We start from the raw sequence: 22,367 nt of genomic DNA, 5'->3' as shown, positions 1-22,367 counted from the left end.
CCTACAGATGGAAGAAAGTTGTTATGTCGACTCAGAAATATTCTTCCCTCTTCTTAGACCCATTTCTTCTCTGAAGCCACATCAGGAACTGCGATATCTCTTCCATATCAGACACCTTTATATATTTGAAGGTTGCAATTAAGGAAATAAATAAAAAGGCCATTTAAATGAGAATAAGCAGACGTTATTTATTCGGCGCTTCCTATAGCAAGGCAGTCACCCCCCCATCACTCGCATTTGCCAGAGACACAAGGCAGGTAGGAAAGTGGGGAAGCTTTATAATGAAAAAATTAATCAGGAGGGAAGAGGCTTGAGGTGTGTTCTGATTGGAAGTTGACATGGGAGGCTGGGGGAGGCTTTGGGAGCACGTTTGGTCTCCTCTGGTTGGCTCTGATTTGGAAATCAGGGTAAAGGAGGGAAACTGGCCTATATTCACCAAATACTGAATGTTTTGGGCCAACTGTTGCAGAGACTGTGGTTTGGCCTCCCTGGTTAATTCCAGCAGAGGTTGTAGGTCACTGTTCTAATACCATACGTGACCTAACTATTCGGTATTTGTATATTCAATTTCTCAGTTCCCTCTTTTGGTTCTTCTCTTACTTGCAGGAAATTGGCCGAAAGGTAAGATTAAAGATCCAGATCTTTACTGCTTAATGAGTGTTCACTTTTCTCCATAGTCAATGGTATTTAGCACAAGAGCTTCTTCACTTTTTTGATGCTGTATTATCATAGCGAGCACCCGGTGAGGCAGTGCTGTACAGAACTTTTGAAGACCTGTATTAGCACTAAGATTAAGGTTAAGATGATAAAATTCAGTAGACTGACGTCATGACCACTATGGTAAAAACACACACAATTAAAAGTCCATTTAAGATGCTTCAGAACCAAAAATCTGAAATGTTCAACCAAGGCCAAGAAAACAATCCCACAGGTCATAAGGCTTAATCTTAGGAAAACCAGGTAGCTTTTTTCTTAAGGTGATATATAACTTTTATACCACACCTGTTTTGTTGAGTTGAATTATAGCAAGAAGTATTAGCAATGGCACAGATACTACCATGACTAGTGAACATGAAATCTAGATTGTTCATCTCTGCTCTTGCCCAGGAATTGAGTGATCTGTATTTCATCTAGGGGACAGGTGATATCATTTATAACTTCTGTCAGAGTTAAAATGATACATGTCTTAGAGTCTTGTGTTTGTATGATTTCTATTATTAGAAACACTTCTTTGATTGTTTGCATAAACAATGAATCAATAACTCTCCCAGGTAAAGTGCCTAAATAATCAAGGTAGTCTCATTTGGAGCTCCCATCTGAATTATAATTTCCAATTTGATGATTTATAGAATTAGGGTGTCTGTATACAGATAATTTCTTAACAGTATTTCAAAAAGTGCATGAGCTATTAGTGTGAGGGAAGGAAACCCAGCTATCCTGGCTGCAAATGCAATGGTATCTGGTGGGAATGCACAGGTACCCAGGTGAAAAGCAATGGCTCATGACACTATGTTGGAACCAAGACCTTACATTAGCTGGATAATCTGAGATTGGTGTTAGAGTGATTATGCCCCAATCTAGCAATTTTATAAGAACAGAACAGAAGAGGGAAAAAGGGCCATCGCAGTGGACAACAGTCAGCAGTCTACAGAAAATGAGCATAATGATTATAAGTAATCAGTGGGGGTAAGTAATTAGTAGGGGTTTTGATCCAACATCTTGGGCAGGAGCTGTCCACTCTCTGAGGTCATCAGATTATGCTGAAGAATCCTGTTTGAGGTCCCCTGTTATAGTAGCCTTTTTGTTTTCTTGATTCTAGATTGCATCTTTAGTTGTGAAATGTGACGTGCAGGGATTTACTCTAGAATGTTTTACTTCGGTATTTGTTGTTACTAGTATTTAATAAAATCCCTTTCATGAGGTTCAAGAGCAGTCTTTCTCAGACGTATCTTCTAACAGACAGCATCTCGTAGTTGCAAATCATGAAGAGGCTGCTAAAGATATTTGAAGTGTGACCCTAACCTTTTGGTGGCAGGACTGGGTGTGGCACACGGGTATGTCACAATGTTTTCCAGTGTCTGAGTACAGAGGGTAAAGTACTGTAGTAAAATCCTGAAGCACGCTGACCTTCCAGTCACTGGTTCATAGAGAAGTAAACAGTGTGTCCCCAAGGCAGTGGGACTACCTTTGCCTATGGGAGCTCAGGTATTTCTGGAAGTTTTGTTAAATTCACTTAAGGATATTATTGTTTCCACCTTTCCAGAAGTTCGTAGGTGGTAAGAGCATCATGGTTTCAGGTTTCTGAGTAAAGAGTTCTTTTTTATGTTCCTTGTGAAGTGTGTGTCTTGTGTTCTTGATGTAAAAGTCTGTATTCCCAAAATTGAAAACCAAGAATCAGACAGCTTTTTAGCAACTATAAATACTGTAGCTTTTTGCCAAAGAGATGTTTCAACCCATCCTGAAAGTAGACATATAATAACTAAAACATTAAAATCTTATGGAGTGTGGGAGCTGTGTCAAATTCATCTGGTATTCAAAGGGCCCTTGAAGCTTTGGTCACATCCCACCTTGAAGCTTTGGTTCCTGGCCACATCCCACCTTTTAGCTTTTCTAGAATTATGTCACTGATAAGGGACACATGACTTTAAATTGACCTCCACTGTCTTTGAAAGTTTCCCTAGCCATGTTGATTTCACACAGTAACCAATTCATCTATGCTATGATGAGTAGTTTCATAAAGAAATTTAGCTACTCTCTACTTGAAACCATCTAAATGTTGATATTCATAGTAGTTTCTTATCCTTTAAGACTTAACATAGCATGACAATATTGGTTAAGGCTGCTTGTTTAGTAAAATAATGTACTAAAGTATTTTCTTTATCTTCATTATTACTAAATGTTTCATGAGCTCCAACTTTTATAATAGCTACATCTTTATGAAGAAGGAGTGTAGTTAAACTTCTCTTAAACAGCTTACTCACTTTTGATAGGGTTTTCAGCAGAGTCGAGAACACCTTTATTTCCAAAGCATCCCAAACTCATATCTTAAAAAAAAAGCATTCCTGTATATATGATTATTCTGTGGTCATTGGCTAATTGACAAGCTCAGGTAAGTGCTATAATACAAAGGGTTGTATTCTAAAGACAAGCGTTAAGTTAGTGATAGCATATTCCAGTATAGTTTCAAGATTTGATGTGTGATCTATCAAAAAATAATAGTGTGTCAAGTTTTCAATGGGAGTTCTTAAAAAACTGAGTGAGGTAGGCAAGTCCCCTAACTGGTGTAAGAAAATTGTGAGGTTCCCTTCTTCTGGTAGGATCAGGGTGTTGCGGTGGCGAAGAGTGATGTGAGAGGGGAGGTAACTCAGTCTCATGAGAAGATAATTAGCTGAGAAGCGCTGGATGTTCTCAGGCAACAGTAATGTTTGGATTGCATGGGTGTCCAGGAGACCAAGAGTGGAACATCTAACTAGTTAAGAAGAGTTTTGAGGTGGCAGCTCTTTCCCTAACACAAGGGAATAAGCCTTTGCAGCCTGGTCAAGGGGTTGAGTTTTTGATGACTCCCAGGAAGTTGAGTTAAATCCCTAAGGCCCTGACCAGATGGCTCATATAGATGAGAAGAGTTTTAGTCGGGGATGCATGTGGAAGGGTTCTGTTGACAGTCCTTTTGCAGATTACAGAAGGTCAGTTTGTGACTTAGAGTTGTCGCAGTCATTGTCACAGTCTCAGGAAATTTGACACTTGCTGTTTACAGTATTCAGTTAGGAACAGAAATCCTCTCAGTTGTTTTGTGAGAGATCTAAGGTGTTTGCGTCATCTATAGCCTTATTGAGCCATTGTCCTCCTCATATCAGTTATAAACTCAGAAATAGATTATGTTTTGACAAAGTTATAAGTTATCTTTTGAAATTTTATGTGCCTTTTTTACTAAGTCTAGGAGTAAGTAAATGGAATGCCTTTTATAAGATTCTTTGTTCTCTGAATAAAGCAGGAGATCATGAACTGTTGTACCAAGACTGAATTACAAGGGAAACTTAGATATTTTAAGTCTTAGTTGAGAATCTGGGAGACATAGGAAGGGACTTCAGAGCACAGCTGGGACACAACTGTCCCAGTATACTGTGTCTCCCCTGGTGAAGACGTGAAGGAAAGGTTTACAATGGGAAAAGAGAAAGCTTCAGATATGTTCCAGTTGGAGATTGTTGGATGAGGAAGCAGAGAGCAGGCTAATTAGAAGCGAAGGATGTTATGTAATCAGTTTGGGAACATATTTGTCTGTTTTTCTGGTTGGTTTTGAGTTGGAAGCAAAGACAAAAATAGGAAAGCTGGTAGTCATTGACAAAGTCCCAACCATTTTGGGCCAGTTCTGCAGAGGTTGTGGACTGGCTTCTTGTAAATCTTCTCATAGAATTTGTCTCCAACTACATCTAGAAATGATTAAAAAATAATTGATGCATGAGGTAAGATTATCGCAAAGTGGAAATGTGTAATGTTTTATTTTACAAACTACTTGCAGACAGACACCTGCACACATGGACTATTCTCCCTGATACTATTAAAATTAATTTTTCTCTCTGAAATTGCTTGTGTTGTTACAGAGGATCTTGATGATTTAAGAATGGAGGGAGTAACTACTCTGGTACCTTCTGGGAGCAAATTTAACCAAGGTCGTGCTACTCACCCTGCTGAACCTCAGGCCAAGGTCACACTGAACATCTGTTCAAGGTGTGCCAGGTAAAACAATTCATTGGTGTAGTATATATAAATGTGATTTTAATGAAAAAAGCTAAGGTTTTGAAGCAAAGCTTGTAGTTGGTGTAAAGAAAACTTTTCCTTCTAGTTATCTTGTGCTCACATTGGCAGGAGAGTTTATTTTGCCATTTATTGTTGTTCCCAGTGCCACTCAGACCAACAACTAATCAAAGAGTTTAGATTGCCATCGGTTGACAATTTGAGACTATTTTAAGTCTTTCTATTTCTGAATTGCATTTGCAGGCTTCCCTTCCATTCCCTTTCAAAAAGGAAGATTCAAGGGGCTCTAAAAGTTCAAAGCCACTTTCAAAAACACCTGCATAGAGCACAAGTTAGCCCAGGTACAGTCTAAGGTCTAATATTATTGGCCTCTTAGCCTGCTCCTTATCCTCTTCACCTCCTGGAAGGAATTTAATCAGCTTGACGCTTTTCAGTTTTGGCAGCTGGAAGCAATCTTTGCATATACTGTATGTGGCCAAAGAAGTAGCTTAAGTTACTGCCAAGTCAGCTCCCAGTGCTGGTCTAGCAGAAACTCACCCAGTAGCTAGAATTCGTTCCTTTGTAGGAACTAAGTCTCATTTGCAAAGAGGCTCTTAAGCCTGTTTAAATGATAAAACAAGCCTTCTAACCCTTATGTAAATGACTCAGATTAGCAGGAACAATGCGCTGTCGGCCAGTTTTATCTCCTTTCCTTTATGTCTAGCTATTCTATTGTACTGTTTGAGAGGGGATTAGCTCCTTGGAAATGGGGAGGAGGAGAGTGTCGGAAAATCAAATCAGATTTTTGTAGCTTTTCCTCTTTCCCTTTTACCCCTTTGGAACTTTTATTTTAATTGTGCCATAGCACAGTGAGAATACCCATGGAAACATTGCTTCAGACAAGCGATAGTTGGGTGAATTGAGGTTTTGGTTACGGCTGTGAAGAAAACTGGTAATATTTGTGTGATGAGAGTTAGGCACCCTGAGTATACAAGGCCAGGTATGAAAGAGTGGTTTGGCATTTTGAATGAAACCTTTATTTGTCCATTTGTACATCTTGTACACATTTGTCCATTTCCAGTTCGATTGGAGAGGGGTAGGTGCTTGGTTTCTCATGTCATTTGGAGAACATTGGAATGGGAGGTGTTGGTTTTTCAAAAGGGAAATAATATATCTTTAAACTTTTGAGGATTTGAATTTAGAAAGGAGCAAACACATACACAGCCCTGAATTATTTACCATTTATCTTCCGTGTAATAGAATTAGACCATAAATTACAAACAGCCTGCTTTTAAGGTGAGCTCTTTACTGAGTCTATTGAAAAAATATTAAATTGAGTAATCAGTCACATTGCCTTCTCAATATGTAGCAGATACTATTCTAAGAACATTAAGTATGAAAACTCATTTAACTCTCAAATAATGCTGGGAGTTAGTTACTATTATTATTCTCATGTTATAGATAAGGAAACTGAGGGATGAGTTGATTAAATAACTTGTCTAAGGGAACATAGCCAGTAGGTGGCAGTAGTTGCAAACACAGGCAGTATATCTTGACAGCCTGTTTGCTTAGTCATTTTGTTCTATTGCTCAACACCAAGCAATTTTCTGAAGGCAAAGATGGAGGCCAAGATTTAGGTGTTTGAAATGATGGAGCTCTGGATTGTTTTGATGGAGCATAAAGTAATGTACTTTCAAAAGCCAGATAGAGATGTAGTGATTTGGGGAAATGTAGTAACCAAGATACAAGACAGTAGTAGGCTTTTGATTTCTGAGTATATGCTATAGCCAGAGTTTAGAGAGGAAGAAAAACTAATATCAACTGTCAAGAACTATGAAGGACCTGAGATTTTACCCTGTTTGCAATCTAACGTGTTAGTCTGCAGTGTATTATAGATGCACACAGAGGACATGAAACTCCTGGCTCAGAGACCAAGGACTAAGTAAGCACAGTGACAATTGTCAGCATATTAGCATTTCCCCGGATACCGGAGACACAAATCTTGCAGACTGACAGAAGTAGGGCAGTAGGTTGCAGTGTATGAGAGGAACCCTGGGTTTAGGAAACATGAATATTTTACAATAGGAAGTTAGCACTGCTCTAGGGAGAGACTCCCCATCTCTCTTCCAAGGCTGTCTGTTATATAAACATTCCTGAACAGATTGTCTGAAACAATTATCTCCTGGTATTAGTTGCAGTAGACTACTTCAGTAATGCATTGATGCGGTTATCAGAATTTCCATAATTAATTCTAAAGCATCAATTTATGTTGCTGACTCACCTCTCCTAGTTGCAAGTAAGGCTTTTCAGTCTGTGAAAATAATACTTTTTAAGCCAGGGCTGAACAATTATCTGAGGTAGAAATCATAAACTGAAGGACTGTGGGTAGTATCCAGGTTTGTGTGTTCCCATAGTATCTAAAAATACCACTGGATTAGTTACCAATTTTACATAAAAGTTGGGGTTTTTATCTTTTATTCAAAACCCATAAAGGTGATAACACTGGACCCCCATTCTCAAGGGTTATATGCTAGTGGCTTCTCCATGTAGAGCCATAGGCCCGCCAGCCCTGCTTTAGCTCACCTCAGCTTGTCTCTCCACCTTTGCTCATTTATACCACTTGTGTGGAGTCTGGGGGCCCTTGCCTGTAACCCCTGATTTGTAGAAACATTGGGACCCCAGAGATAAACAGTGTATTAGGACTGAGGGGCCTGGCCAGGCCACTCAGAGGATTTGGTGCCCAGAAGAAACAGATCGGCAGGTCGTACTTTCTCAGGGTACTAGGTTACGGGCAGGGATTTATGGTAGTAGCCTGGCTATCTCTCAGAACTCAGAGAGAGTTGATCAGAAACCCAGCCCTGCAAACTAAACCAACATGGAGAAAATGACTGCTTCATTTACAGAACAGTGGTCATTCCCATTGCTCTCTTTGTGGGCACTGCTGCCAACCAGGAAGACACCTGTGAGAGATAATGCAGGCTTCATGCGGAAAGCCAGACTTTGGACTTTGGAACTGGGATCAGGATTTAATTGCAAATCTTACTGGATTGGAAACAGTATGGGGCTGATGGATAAGAAAGTTTAGGAGAATTAGTATTAAATTGTATCATGTACTTACCAAGACCTTTCAGAGCTTTACAACAAAGGCAGAAAGCCGACTGCCTTTTCTGACGTCTAACACAGGGATCTATCTAATGGCCATGTTCTAAAGTACCTCATGTGTTATCTTGGGAAAATTATGCAAATATTCAGAAAATCTGGTGCATCTTTTGTGAAATGGAGCTCATGCAATCCTGGAGATAATTTCTAAGGGGGCTTCAGAACACTGGACAGGAGGATGTCTGGAAATGCAGTGAGTGAAGTGTTAGCAGTACAAGCCTCTCAGGGAATGGGGTTTCCTCTTCTTCTCACTCACTGGGATAATTACCATGTCAACACTTAGGCGGTTTTAAATGCTTTGAGCCGTTTTTCCTCCCATCTTTTTAAGAGGCTTACATGAAAATGCTCAAGTATTGAGGAAAAAAAGAAGCTTGTTTTCCTGTCATTCAGGAACCTTTTCCTGCCTTAGGCTTCTGACAGACTGGGGAGAAAACTGTAGCCCACCATCCAGGATTTCCTGTGTTCATTAAAACAGTGTAAGGTAGAGACATTTTTGTTCATTTGTTGTTTGTTAGAGTGTTAAGGTGAAGGAATCTGGATGTATTGTCATCTTGATGTAGTACTCTAGCCCCAAGATACACTCAACAACCTCAGTGTAGAGTCAGTGAGACTCAAGTGATGTTCAGAGCTTCTGCAAAGAACCCATCAATGATCAAGTTGGGGTAAAGAGGTTCAGTCTACACTTTAGATGGTCATTTCCCTCCATCTCTTTTTCAAATACTGTGACACTCATGAGCTACTTAGGAGGTCACAGTAGCTTGAAGTGAGTGTGCATATGGTATGTCCAGGATGTTTTTGCTCTGTAAAGCTGAGGGTATACAGCCAAAGGCCACAGAGCCCTATGCGTTCAGCACCTGCTTAGAAGACATGATCTATAATGAGACTCATTCACTCTACTGGGAATAATTGAGGGGTATCAGATACCACTGAAGGGACTTCCACTTTAGCAGACATCAGGACAAGGGGAGTTCAGCCACATTAAATTGCTCTATAAGGTTTTATGAGAGACAAAGTGATTAAAATATCACCAATGTCAAAATGTTTATTAATTAGCATAGTTATAAGAAATAAAATCACAGATTTTTAATACATACTTTACAAGTGATTAAAAATACAGATGGATGAAAATTTGCATTTTCAAGCTGTAAATTCTCCAGGGTAGTGTTACTCCCACAATTCTTGGTGACTTTCGTCTGATGTGGACATTGCTGCAATTTGTGTGATTTAAACAGAAATGACATCTGCCGGCAGGTGCAAAAATGATAGATGATAGATATAGGACCACCACTATTCATTAATATGTTAACCCAGAATATCTCATTTCTACCCCTCAAATGATAGGGGGAAGAAGTTATTATAAAACTAAAACTTTAATTAAAGAATTTACTATGTAGGATATAACAGTGTCCTTTTATAATTGGCCATCTTATTCAGTACAAGGTAGAATTTTTAATATATTCACCGAGTGTCTTGGCTTGGCTTTTAATAGGTTCCACTAACATAGCTACAGATCCTTGAATGGTACAGACAAAACAAGGTTCATTTGTTGCCTAGGAATCACACTGTCATATTAACCAAAGAGCAGAGTGTTGGTAGGGCAATACTCCAAATTACCCAGAATTGTCAGAAAAATCTTTATGATTTTAAAAAAATTAGCTTGCAAAATTGTGAGTTTGAAATTAAATTTCTCTATTAAATAGCCTGAATGTTAGTTTTAAGATAACAATTAAAACAAAAATAACAAGGCAAATGCTGATACCAAAGCACCAAATAACTTTATAAGTCATTTTTCTGGAAAGACCACCCATTAATTCTGTCTACTCACTGCCATTCTGAGGAGTTAAACCTTGTTTTTGTGGATTTCTGCCAGTTCATTCTGGATGGTGAGATGATGTTTGTTTTTGATGCTGCAGGAGTTTGCATTCATTCATGCTTAATGTCAATAGTGCACAAAAAAAGAAACTGAAAGCCATTTAAAAAGAAATTGGATTATAGAGAGCATGCAGTGATACTGGCTCAGAAACTATAGCATGAGAACGCGAGGAGCTACTTGTTTCCAAATAGCCTGCTGATTTTTAACTGATTTGCTTCATGTCGTTGTACCAAAAATTATTCATTATTTCTCCTAAACACTGTGACATTAAAATACTGATTTTAGTTGTGTGTTGACTAGATAAAGCCAAAGCAGAGCATCATTGGTGATGGCATGCTGAAGAAAAGACAAATATCATACCTTGTAAATGTGAATTAATTTCAAACTGCCTATCTTAGGATTTACTAGATGACTTGAGGAAACTGGCCTAATTAAGCATGCGTTATATTCTGTTTCTCTTCCCTATACATTTCTTTTTTTGGTCCCAACTATTTGTGTAAGGTTTAAATTCTGCAAGATCCCATTGGAAGGAAAGGGGAGCAAAACTGACATAAAAATGGATAAAGACAAAAAATGACTGCTATCCCTTGTTTAAGTTAAAAGTTTTCATAAAGTTGACTTTGTACTCCTAGAAGATGGAAAGGTCCCACTTGAGTAATGACTATAGTGCAGTACCTACGGCCATGTTTTAAGTGGAAAAATGTTTAATTTGAACCAAAATACATTTATGGAACATACATTCTATGTCAAGTACTATGATAAGCTCAGAAAATAAAAATGAACACCTCTGACCCCTAGGAACTTACATTCTAGCTGGAAAAAGACTTGTAAACAAGTAAGTGCAACCTGAAGTGTCAGAGGGTGGTAGTGCTGTAGGAAAAAGAAAACATGGCAGGATGGCCAGGTTATGCCAGATATGATGGTTATTTTACAGGGCTGTTGCTATGGGAAAAGTCCACATCCTGGGCAATACTCGTATGTGTCTTTTATTATTAATTCATGATCTGCATGAAGGAAGAAATGAGAGCAACAAACACCAGTCCGAAGTTGGGAATCGTTTCATTAGTTCTTAATACAGTAATTTCATAGCTTTTCTTTTATTTATAAATCAGTTCAAGATCCTCCCCACCCCCACTTCTTTCAGTAATTGTGGTTCGTAAGGGAGACAGGTGCTGGAATGCACATCCAGGCACGTGAGCACATGCACAACCGAAAGAGCTATTTTCTTGTGTGACAGGGAGCTGGGGCTTTAGAATGAGAGGCCAAAGTGGGATTCTCAGTTTGGCCACTGAACAACTCTGGGAAATCATTTAGCCTCTCTAACCTCGAATTTCCCATTTGTAGCCTGGTGGTGGTCATATCTGCCCATGGGATTTTAGTGAGGTGGAGTGGCTAGCTCTGTTTCCAGCAGAATTTACTCTGAGGGGAAAAAGCTCTATTTTAAGATAAAATGATCACATTTCAAAGAAGTTAAATATGCAGTTGAAATTAGGGAAGTCACATTATGTGCACAGAAAAATAGAAATAGAAAATGAAAATTGAAGGTCTATGAAAAGGTCACAAAAGTTTAAGGAGCAAAATATTAAGGGCAATTTTTGTTGAGTTTTTACCTAAATACATAAAAGGGTTTTGATTATAAAGACTTTCCTATCCATTCTGTGCATGTACCAGCTTACACATACATATGTGTACTGCAAAGCAAATGCCTGACAGCACATTTCTCAGAACATGGCCCTGACTTTGAGTGGCACCTGGCAGCAAGGCCTGGACGACAGCACATCTGTATACAGCCTGGTTCACTGACTATTTTAAGCCCATGGTTGAGAACTGCTGCTCAGGGAGGACAAAAGATTCCTTTCAAAGTATTACTGTTCATTGACAATGAACCTGGTCACCCAAGACAATGGGTTTAATGTTGTTTTCATGTCCGCTAACAACAACATCCTTTCTGCAGCTTGTGGATCAAGGAGTAATTTTGACTGTTAAGTCTTATTTAAGAAGTACATTTTGTAAGGCTATGGCTGCCATAGATAGATGCCTTTGATGGATCTGGGCAAAGTTCACTGAAAACTGTTCAGCATTCTTGATGCCATTAAGAATAGTCATAATTCATAAGAGGTCAAAATATCAACACTACCAGCAGTTTGGAAGAAGTAGATGTCAACCCTAATGGATGACTGAGTATCTCAAGACCTCAGTGGAGGAAGTAACTGCAGATGTGATGGAAATAGTAAGAGGACTCTAATTGAAGTGGAGCCAGAAGGTGTGGCTGAATTGGTGCAATCTCATGGTCAAGCTTTAACAAGTGAGGAGTTGCTTCTTATGAATGAGTGAAAGAAGGACTACCTTGAGATTGAATCTACTCCTGGCGAAGATGCTGTGAAGGTCGTTGAAATGATAACATAGGATTAAAATATAACATAAACTTAGTAAAGCAGAAGCATTTTGTCCATTTTACTGAAGAAGGTTAGGACAGAAATGTATTTCATTAAGTAAACATCTATAGGGCATAAGTTCATATTGATATTTGCAAACCAATTAGAACAGTACAGCATTTTTATTTAAATTCTTGGATCTATCATTGAAATTTCATTTCTTTTATGCTGAAAAATCTTTATTTCTAACAAAATGCAGTTATTTATTTGCCATACTGACAACTCAAGAAAATGGATCACAGATAAAAATAGAGGGTGTCCTGAAATTCTTAGTGTAGTTTTAAATTATTAGAGCTTACAACTGTAGTAAGACCTTTGTGCTCTGCACAAAGTTGTACACATAATAAAACTACCAAATTAACTTTAGAAATTCTGTGTTTCTATTTACTTTAAGATTACACTGATTACACCGATGATGTAATCAGTGAAGTTACTTGTTTCAGAGCCCGTGGGGTCACTCATTGTCTCTTTCCCTGTGTGGTATGAAGAGTGTGTGGTAATGAGTTGGGGAATAGTCACTTCCACTGTTTCAGTGCACCCTCAATCTGACACCATTGCTAAACATTCTAAAATCCTAAAGGGCTTCAGATTTTAGCTACTAATCTTCTTTTTGTCAGCTATTGTAAGAAAGAAGAATACAACTTTTAATAGAGTTGTGGAAAAACATTCTAAAATAATGTAACAGTATTTTATTTCACTGTCATCTAGTATCCACAATGCTTCAGTATTTATTTATACATATAAGATTCACATGTATGATTTTTGCCTGAATGAAAGAGTTCTATTTAATGTTATTTTTAAATTTCCAGTAATTTGAAATTATAATGCCTTCATTCATTCAATACTGTTTTTTAACTGTACTAAATCTTGATGTGTTCCACAAAACTTATTTTACTCTTTTTATCCAAAGTATGTCTTTTGATATAATGAAACATATCAACTTATATATATTATATAAAAATCCAATGATTTTTTCAATTTTTTCCCCAGTGCACATCAAAATCTCCTATTTTTCCCACAGGAACATGTGAAAATACCTTGAGTTATATATGCTTTATATGTTCTTATATGGGTGCCAAAGAACAACACAAGTAAATAAATGCACTTAAAGCTTTGCCTAAAATTCTTTTGACCCATGGGTCAAAAACCAAAATTTACTTTGTAATAAATATAAGTGTAAGCTGGTAACTGGAAAATGTGTCAGTTATGATACCTGTAGAGAACACTTCAAAAGTTTTCATGAAAAATTTTCTAAATATTTGATAATCAGATTAATGTGGATTTTCTAGAAGCATTTATAAAATACAGGGGTGCTTGCATTTATATACACTTTAATTGCAATACATTTCAATAAAATCTCATACTTTACATCATATTTACATAAAGCTTTAGCTATATATAAAACCTCAATGCAGAAATCTAAACTTTTACATGGACTCAAATGATATTCCCCAAATTTCCAGTGCTACGTGCAGCAATAACTATAACAGTTACTACAAAGTAAAACACATAATTGCCGTCTTAATATTAAAGTAAGCCAATAAGTCACCCGGTTTCATTACAAAATGCTTTTTTCCCACTGCAAATTAAAAGGCATATAATACAAATGCCTTGATTTTGACCATATGGAGGGGGCTTTTGGACATTAGGTTTAAAACTTGGTGTTCATTTGATAAGAAGGAGGAAGATATTTGTTCTCCTCCCATTTCTTACAGTCTGTCTAGGCTTTGGCAGCTTAGACCCCCTTAAACTTTACACCCGAACCACTTTTAATTCTTTTACCCATGACTTTTTTGAGTTAACCTAAAATTAAATAGTTCTTTCTGAGTTTGAAAATTGCTAAGAGGAAAACAAAATTATTTGTTTGAAAATTTTAGCTCAGACAGGACTATGTCAAAGGGTCCTATGACTGGTGCCTCCACCACTTCCTTGGAACCCCAGACAGTGCTGCCCGGATGTTGTTCAGGGGTGTCCAACCTTTCAGCATCTCTGGGCCACACTGGAAGAAGAAGAGTTGTCGTGGGCCACACATTAAATGCATTGTGACACATGATCACAAAAAAATCTCGTAATGTTTTTAATAAGTTTTCAATTTTGTGTTGAGCTGCATTCATAGCCATCCTGGGCTGCGTGTGGTCTGCAGGCCATGGATTGGACACCCCCGCTTAGGCCCAGGTGGGAAACTGCAGTGCTACACCTATGTTAGCCGTGAAATGGGGCTTCTTTGTAATCCACATGCACTTGCTCTGACTGATGGTTTCTTTTTTTTTTTAATTTATTTTTTTATTGATTATGCTGTTACAGTTGTTCTATTCCCTCCCTTCATTCCCCTCTACCCTACCCCTCTCATCCCCACCATTACCCCCCCTTTAGTTTATGACCATGTGTCTCAAGTTCTTTAGATTCTGTATTTCCCATACTATTCTTGCCCCCCCCATCTATTTTCTATCTACTGTCTATGCTACTTATTTTCTGTACTTTCTCCCCCCTTCTCCTCCTCCCACTCCCCTGTTGCTAACCCTCCTTGAGATCTTCATTTCTATGTTTCCACTCCTGATCTAGCTGTCCTTTTAGTTTGCTTTCGTTTTAGGTGTGGTTGTTAATAACTGTGAGTTTGTTGTCCTTTCACTGTTCATGTTTTTTTAACTTCTTTTTCTTAGATAAGTCCCTTTAACATTTCATATAATAAGGGCTTGGTGATGATGAACTCCTTGAATTTGATCTTATCTGAGAAGCACTTTATCTGCCCTTCCATTCTAAATTAAAGCTTTGCTGGATAGAGCCATCTTGGATGTAGGTCTTTGGATTTCATGACTTGGAATACTTCTTTCCAGCCCTTTCTTGCCTGTAAGGTCTCTTTTGAGAAATCCGCTGACAGTCTGATGGGGACTCCTTTGTAGGTGACTGTCTCCTTATCTCTTGCTGCTTCTAGGATTCTCTCCTTCATTTTAATCTTGGCTAGTGTAATGATGATGTGCCTTGGTGTGTTCCTTCTTGGCTCCAACTTCTTTGGGACTCTCTGAGCTTCCAGGATTTCCTGTAAGTCTATTTCCTTTGCCAGATTGGGGAAATTCTCTTTTATTATTTGTTCAAATAAGTTTTCCACTGGTGGCTGTTCCTTTCCCCCTTCTGGTACCCCTATAATTCGGATGTTGGAGCGTTTGAAGATGTTCTGGAGGTTCCCAAGACTCTCCTTATTTTTTTGAATTCTTGCTTCTTGACTCTTTTCTGTTTGGCCATTATTTGCTTTCTTCTGGTCCACTCCATTGATTTAAGTCCCAGTTTCCTTTTCATCGCTATTGGTTTCCTGTGCAGTTCCATTCATTTCAATTAGTTTCGCCTTCATATGTTTGTCTAATTTGTGGGTATAATCAACCAGTTCTGTGAGGATCCTGATCACCAGTGTTTTAAACTGTGCGTCTGAGAGTTTTGCTATTTCTTCATCGCTTAGATTTATAGGCTCTGGGGCTTTGAGGTCTTCTTGAGCCATTTTTGGTCTGTTTGCGCCCATTAAGTCTGAGGAGCGGAGCCTTGGACTCCCAGGTCGCTGGGTTGTGACGCTGTATGTGTAGGCGGGGTTAGAGCAGGGAAATGGTGGTGCCCTCCGCCGCCTGCCGCTGGGGCTGCTGGCTCTCGTCCAATCGCCCACTCCCTCACTTGTCCATCCACACACAAATCGCAACCACAGTCAACCTGCAGCCCTGCTCCCTCGCTGTTTCCCCGAGGTCGCTCGCTGAGTTGCCCACCAGGTCCAACCCTGCGCCTGGATTCCATGCTCCTGAGTCCGTCTGACCGAGTTTTCCTGTGCTACCCCGCTCTGCCAGCTGCTGGTTTTGCCCCTCTCACCGGTAAGGCTGAAGAGTTTGTTGTTATCAGACTTCCGAAAAGTTCAATTTTTTGTGTTCTGGCTGTGTTTTCTGTTGCTATTATTCAGTTGTCTCTAAACTTGGTTGTGTGAGGAAGCACGGCGTCTCCACCTATGCCTCCATCTTGGCGGAAGTCTGATGGTTTCTATATAAACCTACAAAGACTGTGGTAATTGCTGAGGGCAGCTGAACAGCTGTGAGAGCAAGTTAGAAAAATCCATGTTGGGCTCACTCTATAAAGGAACGCCTTCTCTGGAAATAACACCCAAGATAAGTGCCTTAAAGCAAAGCACTCTTCTTACTTCTTCTGGACCTACTTCTTCCTGCTGTCTGCATCCTGATGGCTGAAGTGTATGGAATTTGACAGCAGTATAGGAGCTGAGGAGGAGAAGATGGAAAAGACTCTTGTGACTTAAAAATCTCATAGCATCCTCTCCAAAATGTCTGGAAAATATAAATTTGTTTAAGACTCTTAGACTGTTAGCCTTTCCTCAGGAGCAATTTCTCAAAATGTTGAGGGCATTGGGAGCAACACCAATAGGCAGTCAATGCCAAATAATTTCACCTGCATTTTTCTGAATCTTGATGCATTTACAGATGTCAGTGTTGCTGTTCAGTTGTTTATCCATGGGGTCAGGGCCAGGCTTGAAGTGACTGAAGAGTTAGCCTCTATGAATGTTCTGCTTGGAACAGCATTGTGGAAAATATTTGAGCCTGTCATGTTATTGAACAGGGGGTGTCAGTGATGAATTTCACTTGCTTCTGTGGACTTAACCATCATCAGTTCCATGACTTTGGGCCAGGAATAGAAGGTGAATGTTCTGACTTGTACTACAGCAGTTTGATGGCTTATCAGCGGTAAAGTTTTCTTGCAATTTTTTGAGCTAAAGTCTGAGATTGGAAGTTTTCTGAATTAGAAGACTTGCCCTCAGCTACTATTGTTGAACACTGAGTAATGGTGGAAATTAGCTTTTGCTTCAGGCTTGGTAATATTTCCTAATGAATTATAAGGCAAAACATCACTTATATGAAAACCTTATTATATTTCCTAATGAACCTAAAATTACAAGGCAAAACATCACTTGTATAAAAACCTGATTATGTCGGGTAAAGTTATTTTGTTGACAGCTACTGTGGTTTGAATGACATGATGTCAAGCTGCTTTATATGCTTGTAAATGAATATTATCATCAGATAGTATCTATTTGTGTGAGATTACATTTTCAAAGATAAAATACATAAGATCTCATTACAGAATCCACATTAACAGATGAAATTTTGCTATCAATTGCAATGAAAGGGAACCCCAATTTTGAGAAATGTTATCCTCTCCTGCCCTAAATTCATTCTTGTTATTTCATTTGTATTATAAAAGATTATAATTAATTATCTGTTCAATATAGCCACTAAATACTTGTGGAAAAAATTAATTCACAATGTTTATATTTGTAAACAAAGATATTTACCCTGCATGTGACCAAAAAAATCAAGATACTGTATTCAAACACTATTTAAATTCAAACTCATCAGATTTCATGGTTATTACTATATATATTCTTTCTTTGAGGGCATCTTTCCTTACAGATAATCCTTGAATCCCCGAGAGCTCTACAGTTGTTTTAAATGAAGTATAATTAATTTGCAATGTAGGTATCAGTCCCTCTAAAGTATGAGGGTGCCATTTTACTCTTAGGTGTATTTTAGAATTTCCTGAAGTGAGTTCTCAAGGTTTTCTGCTGCTTCCCTCTTGAAGTCCTTAATGAGCCTGTGACCTCTCCTGGGTATTGGTGAGGGAGGCAATTAGAGTTTGGATTCTTCTTTGTAAAGCCTTCTCTTCCTGCAGTTACTATGACTTTATCAGTCTGAAATGGGAATTGGATGTTTCAGGACATTTCAATTCTAGTTGATAGGTTTATTTTAAATGCATGCTGATATGACAGCTGTCACAATACCATCTAACAAAATAGTTTCAGATGAAGTTAAAGAAAATTAAGCACTACTAGAGCCATTGTATAAAAAATGCAAAACAAACTTTTTGGCCAATCTAGTACTTCCACACACACTGATAATCATGAAAACAGACTAATGGGGTGATCATCATGCTGAGAATTAAAACTAAGGTTTTCTGGGAGGAAACAGTTGCAGATATACAAGAGAAATAGCTCAGGATATCTTTAATATGACCACATTTGTAATTATGTTCCAATTATATTTTCAGAAAAAAATTAGCTACACCAGTCATTTACCTTCATGTTATAAAAATCAGAAACTTCAGTGAATTTACCTTAACTAAAGGGGGTTTAAGATGAGGATGGTGTTTGAGAAGAAACAGCAGAATAGTTCAGTCTCACTGACACCTGGAATGTTGCTCAGAACTATTTGGAGCACAGCAGCTTCTCTGGTAGCCCAACAACAGTGCTGGGACCCAACAGCATGCCACAATCCCCTGCTGGCTCCTGCTAATCTGCCTTTTCTCAGGGTACCCTGTCAAAGAATACTTGCTTTCAACTTTTGGCAGTCTGCTTACCCCAGTATTTTAATGCCTCATGCCTCTGTTTATGGTCTTCTCCCTGTGCTTTGTTATTTCGACTCTCGTAGATGGAATATTCGTCCCCCAAATTCGTACATTGAAGCCTGAAACCTCTGATGTGATATTTGGAGGTGGGGCCTGTGGGAGGTCATTGGGTTTAGGTGAGCTCAAGAAGGCAGTGCCCTCATGATGGAACAAGTGCCCTCCTAAGAAGAGGAAGAGACAAGAGGTGTTCCTGTTCACCCATACATAACAAAGAGGTCATGTGACCACACAGTGGAGTGGTGGCCGTATGTAAGTTAGGGAGGGAATACTCACTAGGAACTGAATTCGCTGGCAGATTTGATCTTGGACTTCTTACCCTTTAGAACTGTGAGAAATAAATGTTTGTTGCTTAAGCCACCTGGTCTACAGTGTTTTGATACAGCATCCTGAGTTAAAACATTGACCCTTACAATTAGGTCTTTCGCTAAATCTTATTATGAATTCCCAGAGAGGGAATCTGAATGAGTCCGCCAGTTAGCATTCAGCATTATGTCTGAACTTGAGGATCAGAGTTCTTATTCTATGCCATCTTGATATCAGTGACTCAGCATTGAGTAATTCCTGGTATAATATTCTACAGGATCAGGCCCACTTGTGTGTATTTATTTTTTAAGTATTTTTGCTTTTATTTGGAGGTATGGTTTTCTTTTTTGTTTTACTTTTATTTACTGATTTGAGAGAAAGAGGCATCAATTTATGTTTCACTTAATCATGCATTCATTGCTTGCTTCTTGTATGTGCCCTGACCAGTGATGGAATCTGCAACTGTGACGTATTGAGATGGCACTGCAGCCAACTGAGCTACCCAGCCCACTTTGTAAAAAATGGGAATACTTAAGGTTTTAGTAGCCTTCCCAGCACCTTGTCCTGAACAAGCACTAAAGAGTTTTAAATTTACTTCTCGAAAGTTTTTAGCATTTTTCCTCCAACAGAAATCAAACTTTTGTGTTACAATTTGTCAATACTCAGCTACACACTTAAAACAATATTAACCAGATGCCCTTTTCTTTCTCCTTAAGCTTGAGTACACCAGCATGCCCTGGTTCATCCTCAGACAAAGCACCAGGGAATCACAGCATGGCATGTCCTGCTGGTGGTGAAGGAGCTGCTAAGTTAGGAGATTTGCATTTCAGTAGAATTAACCATGCCCACTAGCCATAAAAGTATTACAGGATGGGGTACAATTCACATTTTATTTTATTCATTTCATTTTTTTCCTCATCCAAAGATATATTTATGGATTTTAGAAAAGAAGGGGGTTAGGGGGAGAGAGAGAGAGAAACATCAATTGATTGCATCCAATATGCATCCCAACTGGGGACTGAACCCAAAACCTAGGCATATGCCATGACAGGGGATCAGACCAGCAACAGTGTATGGGACAATATTCCAACCCATTTAGCCACCCATCCAGGGCACAATTCACATTTTACATCATGCAAAGTTAGAATTGGAAACTTTTTTATATAGATAGAATATCTCTTATGTTTTTATGATGGAGAGAATACCTAGAACTTAGATTTATAAAAACATCATCCAATAAAATGATACTCAAGGAACAGGCTGTGTTGTAAAAGTTAATTCTCCACTGCCATAGATTCATCTTGGAAAATGTGGGTTCAATTTAGAGATGTCGTAAGGTTAGGAGAGAAATCTACTGCCAAGATGAAATTCATATTGGTCTAATGAGTAGTCCACTCCTTCAAGTGAGTTAATATAGAAATATTTATGGCCTGTCTTAGATCAATTTTGATTTAAATTACAGATGGAAGTAAGGAAGGCAACTTTAAATTGTACCTATACCGGTAATGTACAGTCCTAAGTGTGCCCAGTTATCTGGCTATTTTAGGAAAGTACCTATTACTGGGGAGAGTGAAGATTGTCCTTTAGATCTAATCATCCCATTTTATGACCTTCCTTAAAAGGAATTCATGAGATAATTACTTGACTCTCTAGTGTTCACAGAAGAAGGCAAAAAAGCACATAGCATTTATTGTTGCATAAAGGCAGCTGGGTGGTATGTGTTACAGCCAAGGCCTCCTTCTCTTTTTGCCAAGAACACTGAACCTGCTTAAATGTCCATAACGTGCCAGTGCTTCATGCCTTCTTCTCTTAGATCATTTGGGTCATTCTTCTTTTGATTCTGACCAGCAATGACCCTGGCCTCTGGCTTCTCTGATAGGTCAAGTGTGTTCTGTGTTGCTTATCTTTGGCACTTGCTATCTCCCCTGATAGATGTGGGCTCCACTCAGACCTCTGCAGGGCCTGTCCCTTCATTTCACATGTCATTCCAACTGACAGAACATTCCTGACCCCAGCTCCATCTCTCTCTCTCTCTCCTTACCCAACTTTTTGTCAAAGTTTCACCACTTATGATTTATTTTGCTTTGTGCTCCCTCTGTCACACCCTGGTACAGTATCAGCTGCATGAGGTCAGATATCTTTTCTGTTTGGTTCACTGCTATAATTCCAGTACTGATACAGTGCTTATAAAACATATAATTACTGAATGATTAAATAAATTAATGGCAAATGCATGAGGCACAGACCTCATAAAATTTGGAATAATAGCTAATTTTTATTGAGTGTGTTCTATGTCAGGTATTTTTCTAAGCACTTTATAGACATCAATTCATTAAATCCTGGCAACATCAGAGAGGCTGGATAAATTACCAAGTGTTACCCAGCTCAGAAGCAGCAGTGCAGGGAGTTTAACTAGGCCTTGTTCCAGAATAGACACTCTTTTCTTTCTTCTGCCAACAATAACAATGGGGGAAATGTAAGTGTGAGAGGAGGGAAAGGTATGGCTGTGTGGCACGTGGCTATCATAATGAGTTAAGTTTTCCACAATAAGTTATCACATGACTTCAACAAGATAAGCAACCTATTGGAATGAATTTGCTGATGTTGCTTTGCCTATCTTGGTCCTAGCCCCCTTGGCGTATACAATCTAAATGCATATTGCTTTTTAAGCTAGGATAGAAGGGCTATTTAGAATTATCAAAAAGTCCAGAAATGCTTTAGCCCAAGTAACTTCACTGTAATTGCTTAATATAATCCATCACATCAACAGACTTAGAAAATTCACAAGATCACATCAATGGATGCAGAAAAGCATTTGACAAAACTCAGCAGCCACTCATAATAAAAACTCTCAGTAAACTATAAAGAGAAAAAACTTCCTCAACTTGAGAAAGAATATCTATAAAAACCCTACAGCTAATCATCATACTTCATGGTAAGACATGTGAGCTTTCCCAATAATATAAGGTACAAGGCAAAGATATTCTTCATTATCAGCCCTTTTAACACTGTACTTTAAAAGCTCTAGATTATTGTCTTACAATAAGACAAGAGAATAACCTATATTTACATTGGGAATGAGGAAATGGAATTGTCTTTGTTTGCAGATGACATGATCATCTATGTAGAATATAAAAAACAATTGACCAAGAACCCCCCCAAAAGTCCTGGAACTAATAAACAATTATAACAAGGTTGCAGGATTCAGGTTACTATGCAAATATTCATTGCTTTCCTAAAACCAACAATTAACACGTGCAATTTAAAATAAAAAATACAATAACATTAGCATTCCCCAAAATGAAATGCTTATGTATAAATCTAACAAAATATATATAATATTTATATAAAGAAAACTTCAAAATTCTGATGAATGAAAACAAAGAAGAGCTAAATAAATGGAAAGATACCATGGTCATGGGCAG

General features: G+C 38.4%; 1 protein-coding gene across 1 annotated transcript in view; it reads left to right on the top strand.

Annotated features, from left to right (window-relative positions):
* CUNH8orf34 (chromosome unknown C8orf34 homolog) overlaps positions 1 to 22,367 on the top strand; it is a 299,403-nt gene that overhangs the window by 177,678 nt on the left and 99,358 nt on the right. The window contains exon 9 of the mRNA XM_053661119.1: positions 4,599 to 4,734. Coding sequence (XP_053517094.1) covers positions 4,599 to 4,734 — 136 coding nt within the window. The remainder of the gene's footprint in view (positions 1 to 4,598; positions 4,735 to 22,367) is intronic.

The sequence above is a fragment of the Artibeus jamaicensis genome, unplaced genomic scaffold (assembly GCF_021234435.1).
Source record: "Artibeus jamaicensis isolate MK-2021 breed Jamaican fruit bat unplaced genomic scaffold, CSHL_Jam_final scaffold_916, whole genome shotgun sequence".
NCBI lineage: Eukaryota > Metazoa > Chordata > Mammalia > Chiroptera > Phyllostomidae > Artibeus > Artibeus jamaicensis.
The sequence above is the reverse complement of the archived record's forward strand: the minus strand, read 5'-3'. Positions and strand labels throughout refer to the sequence as shown.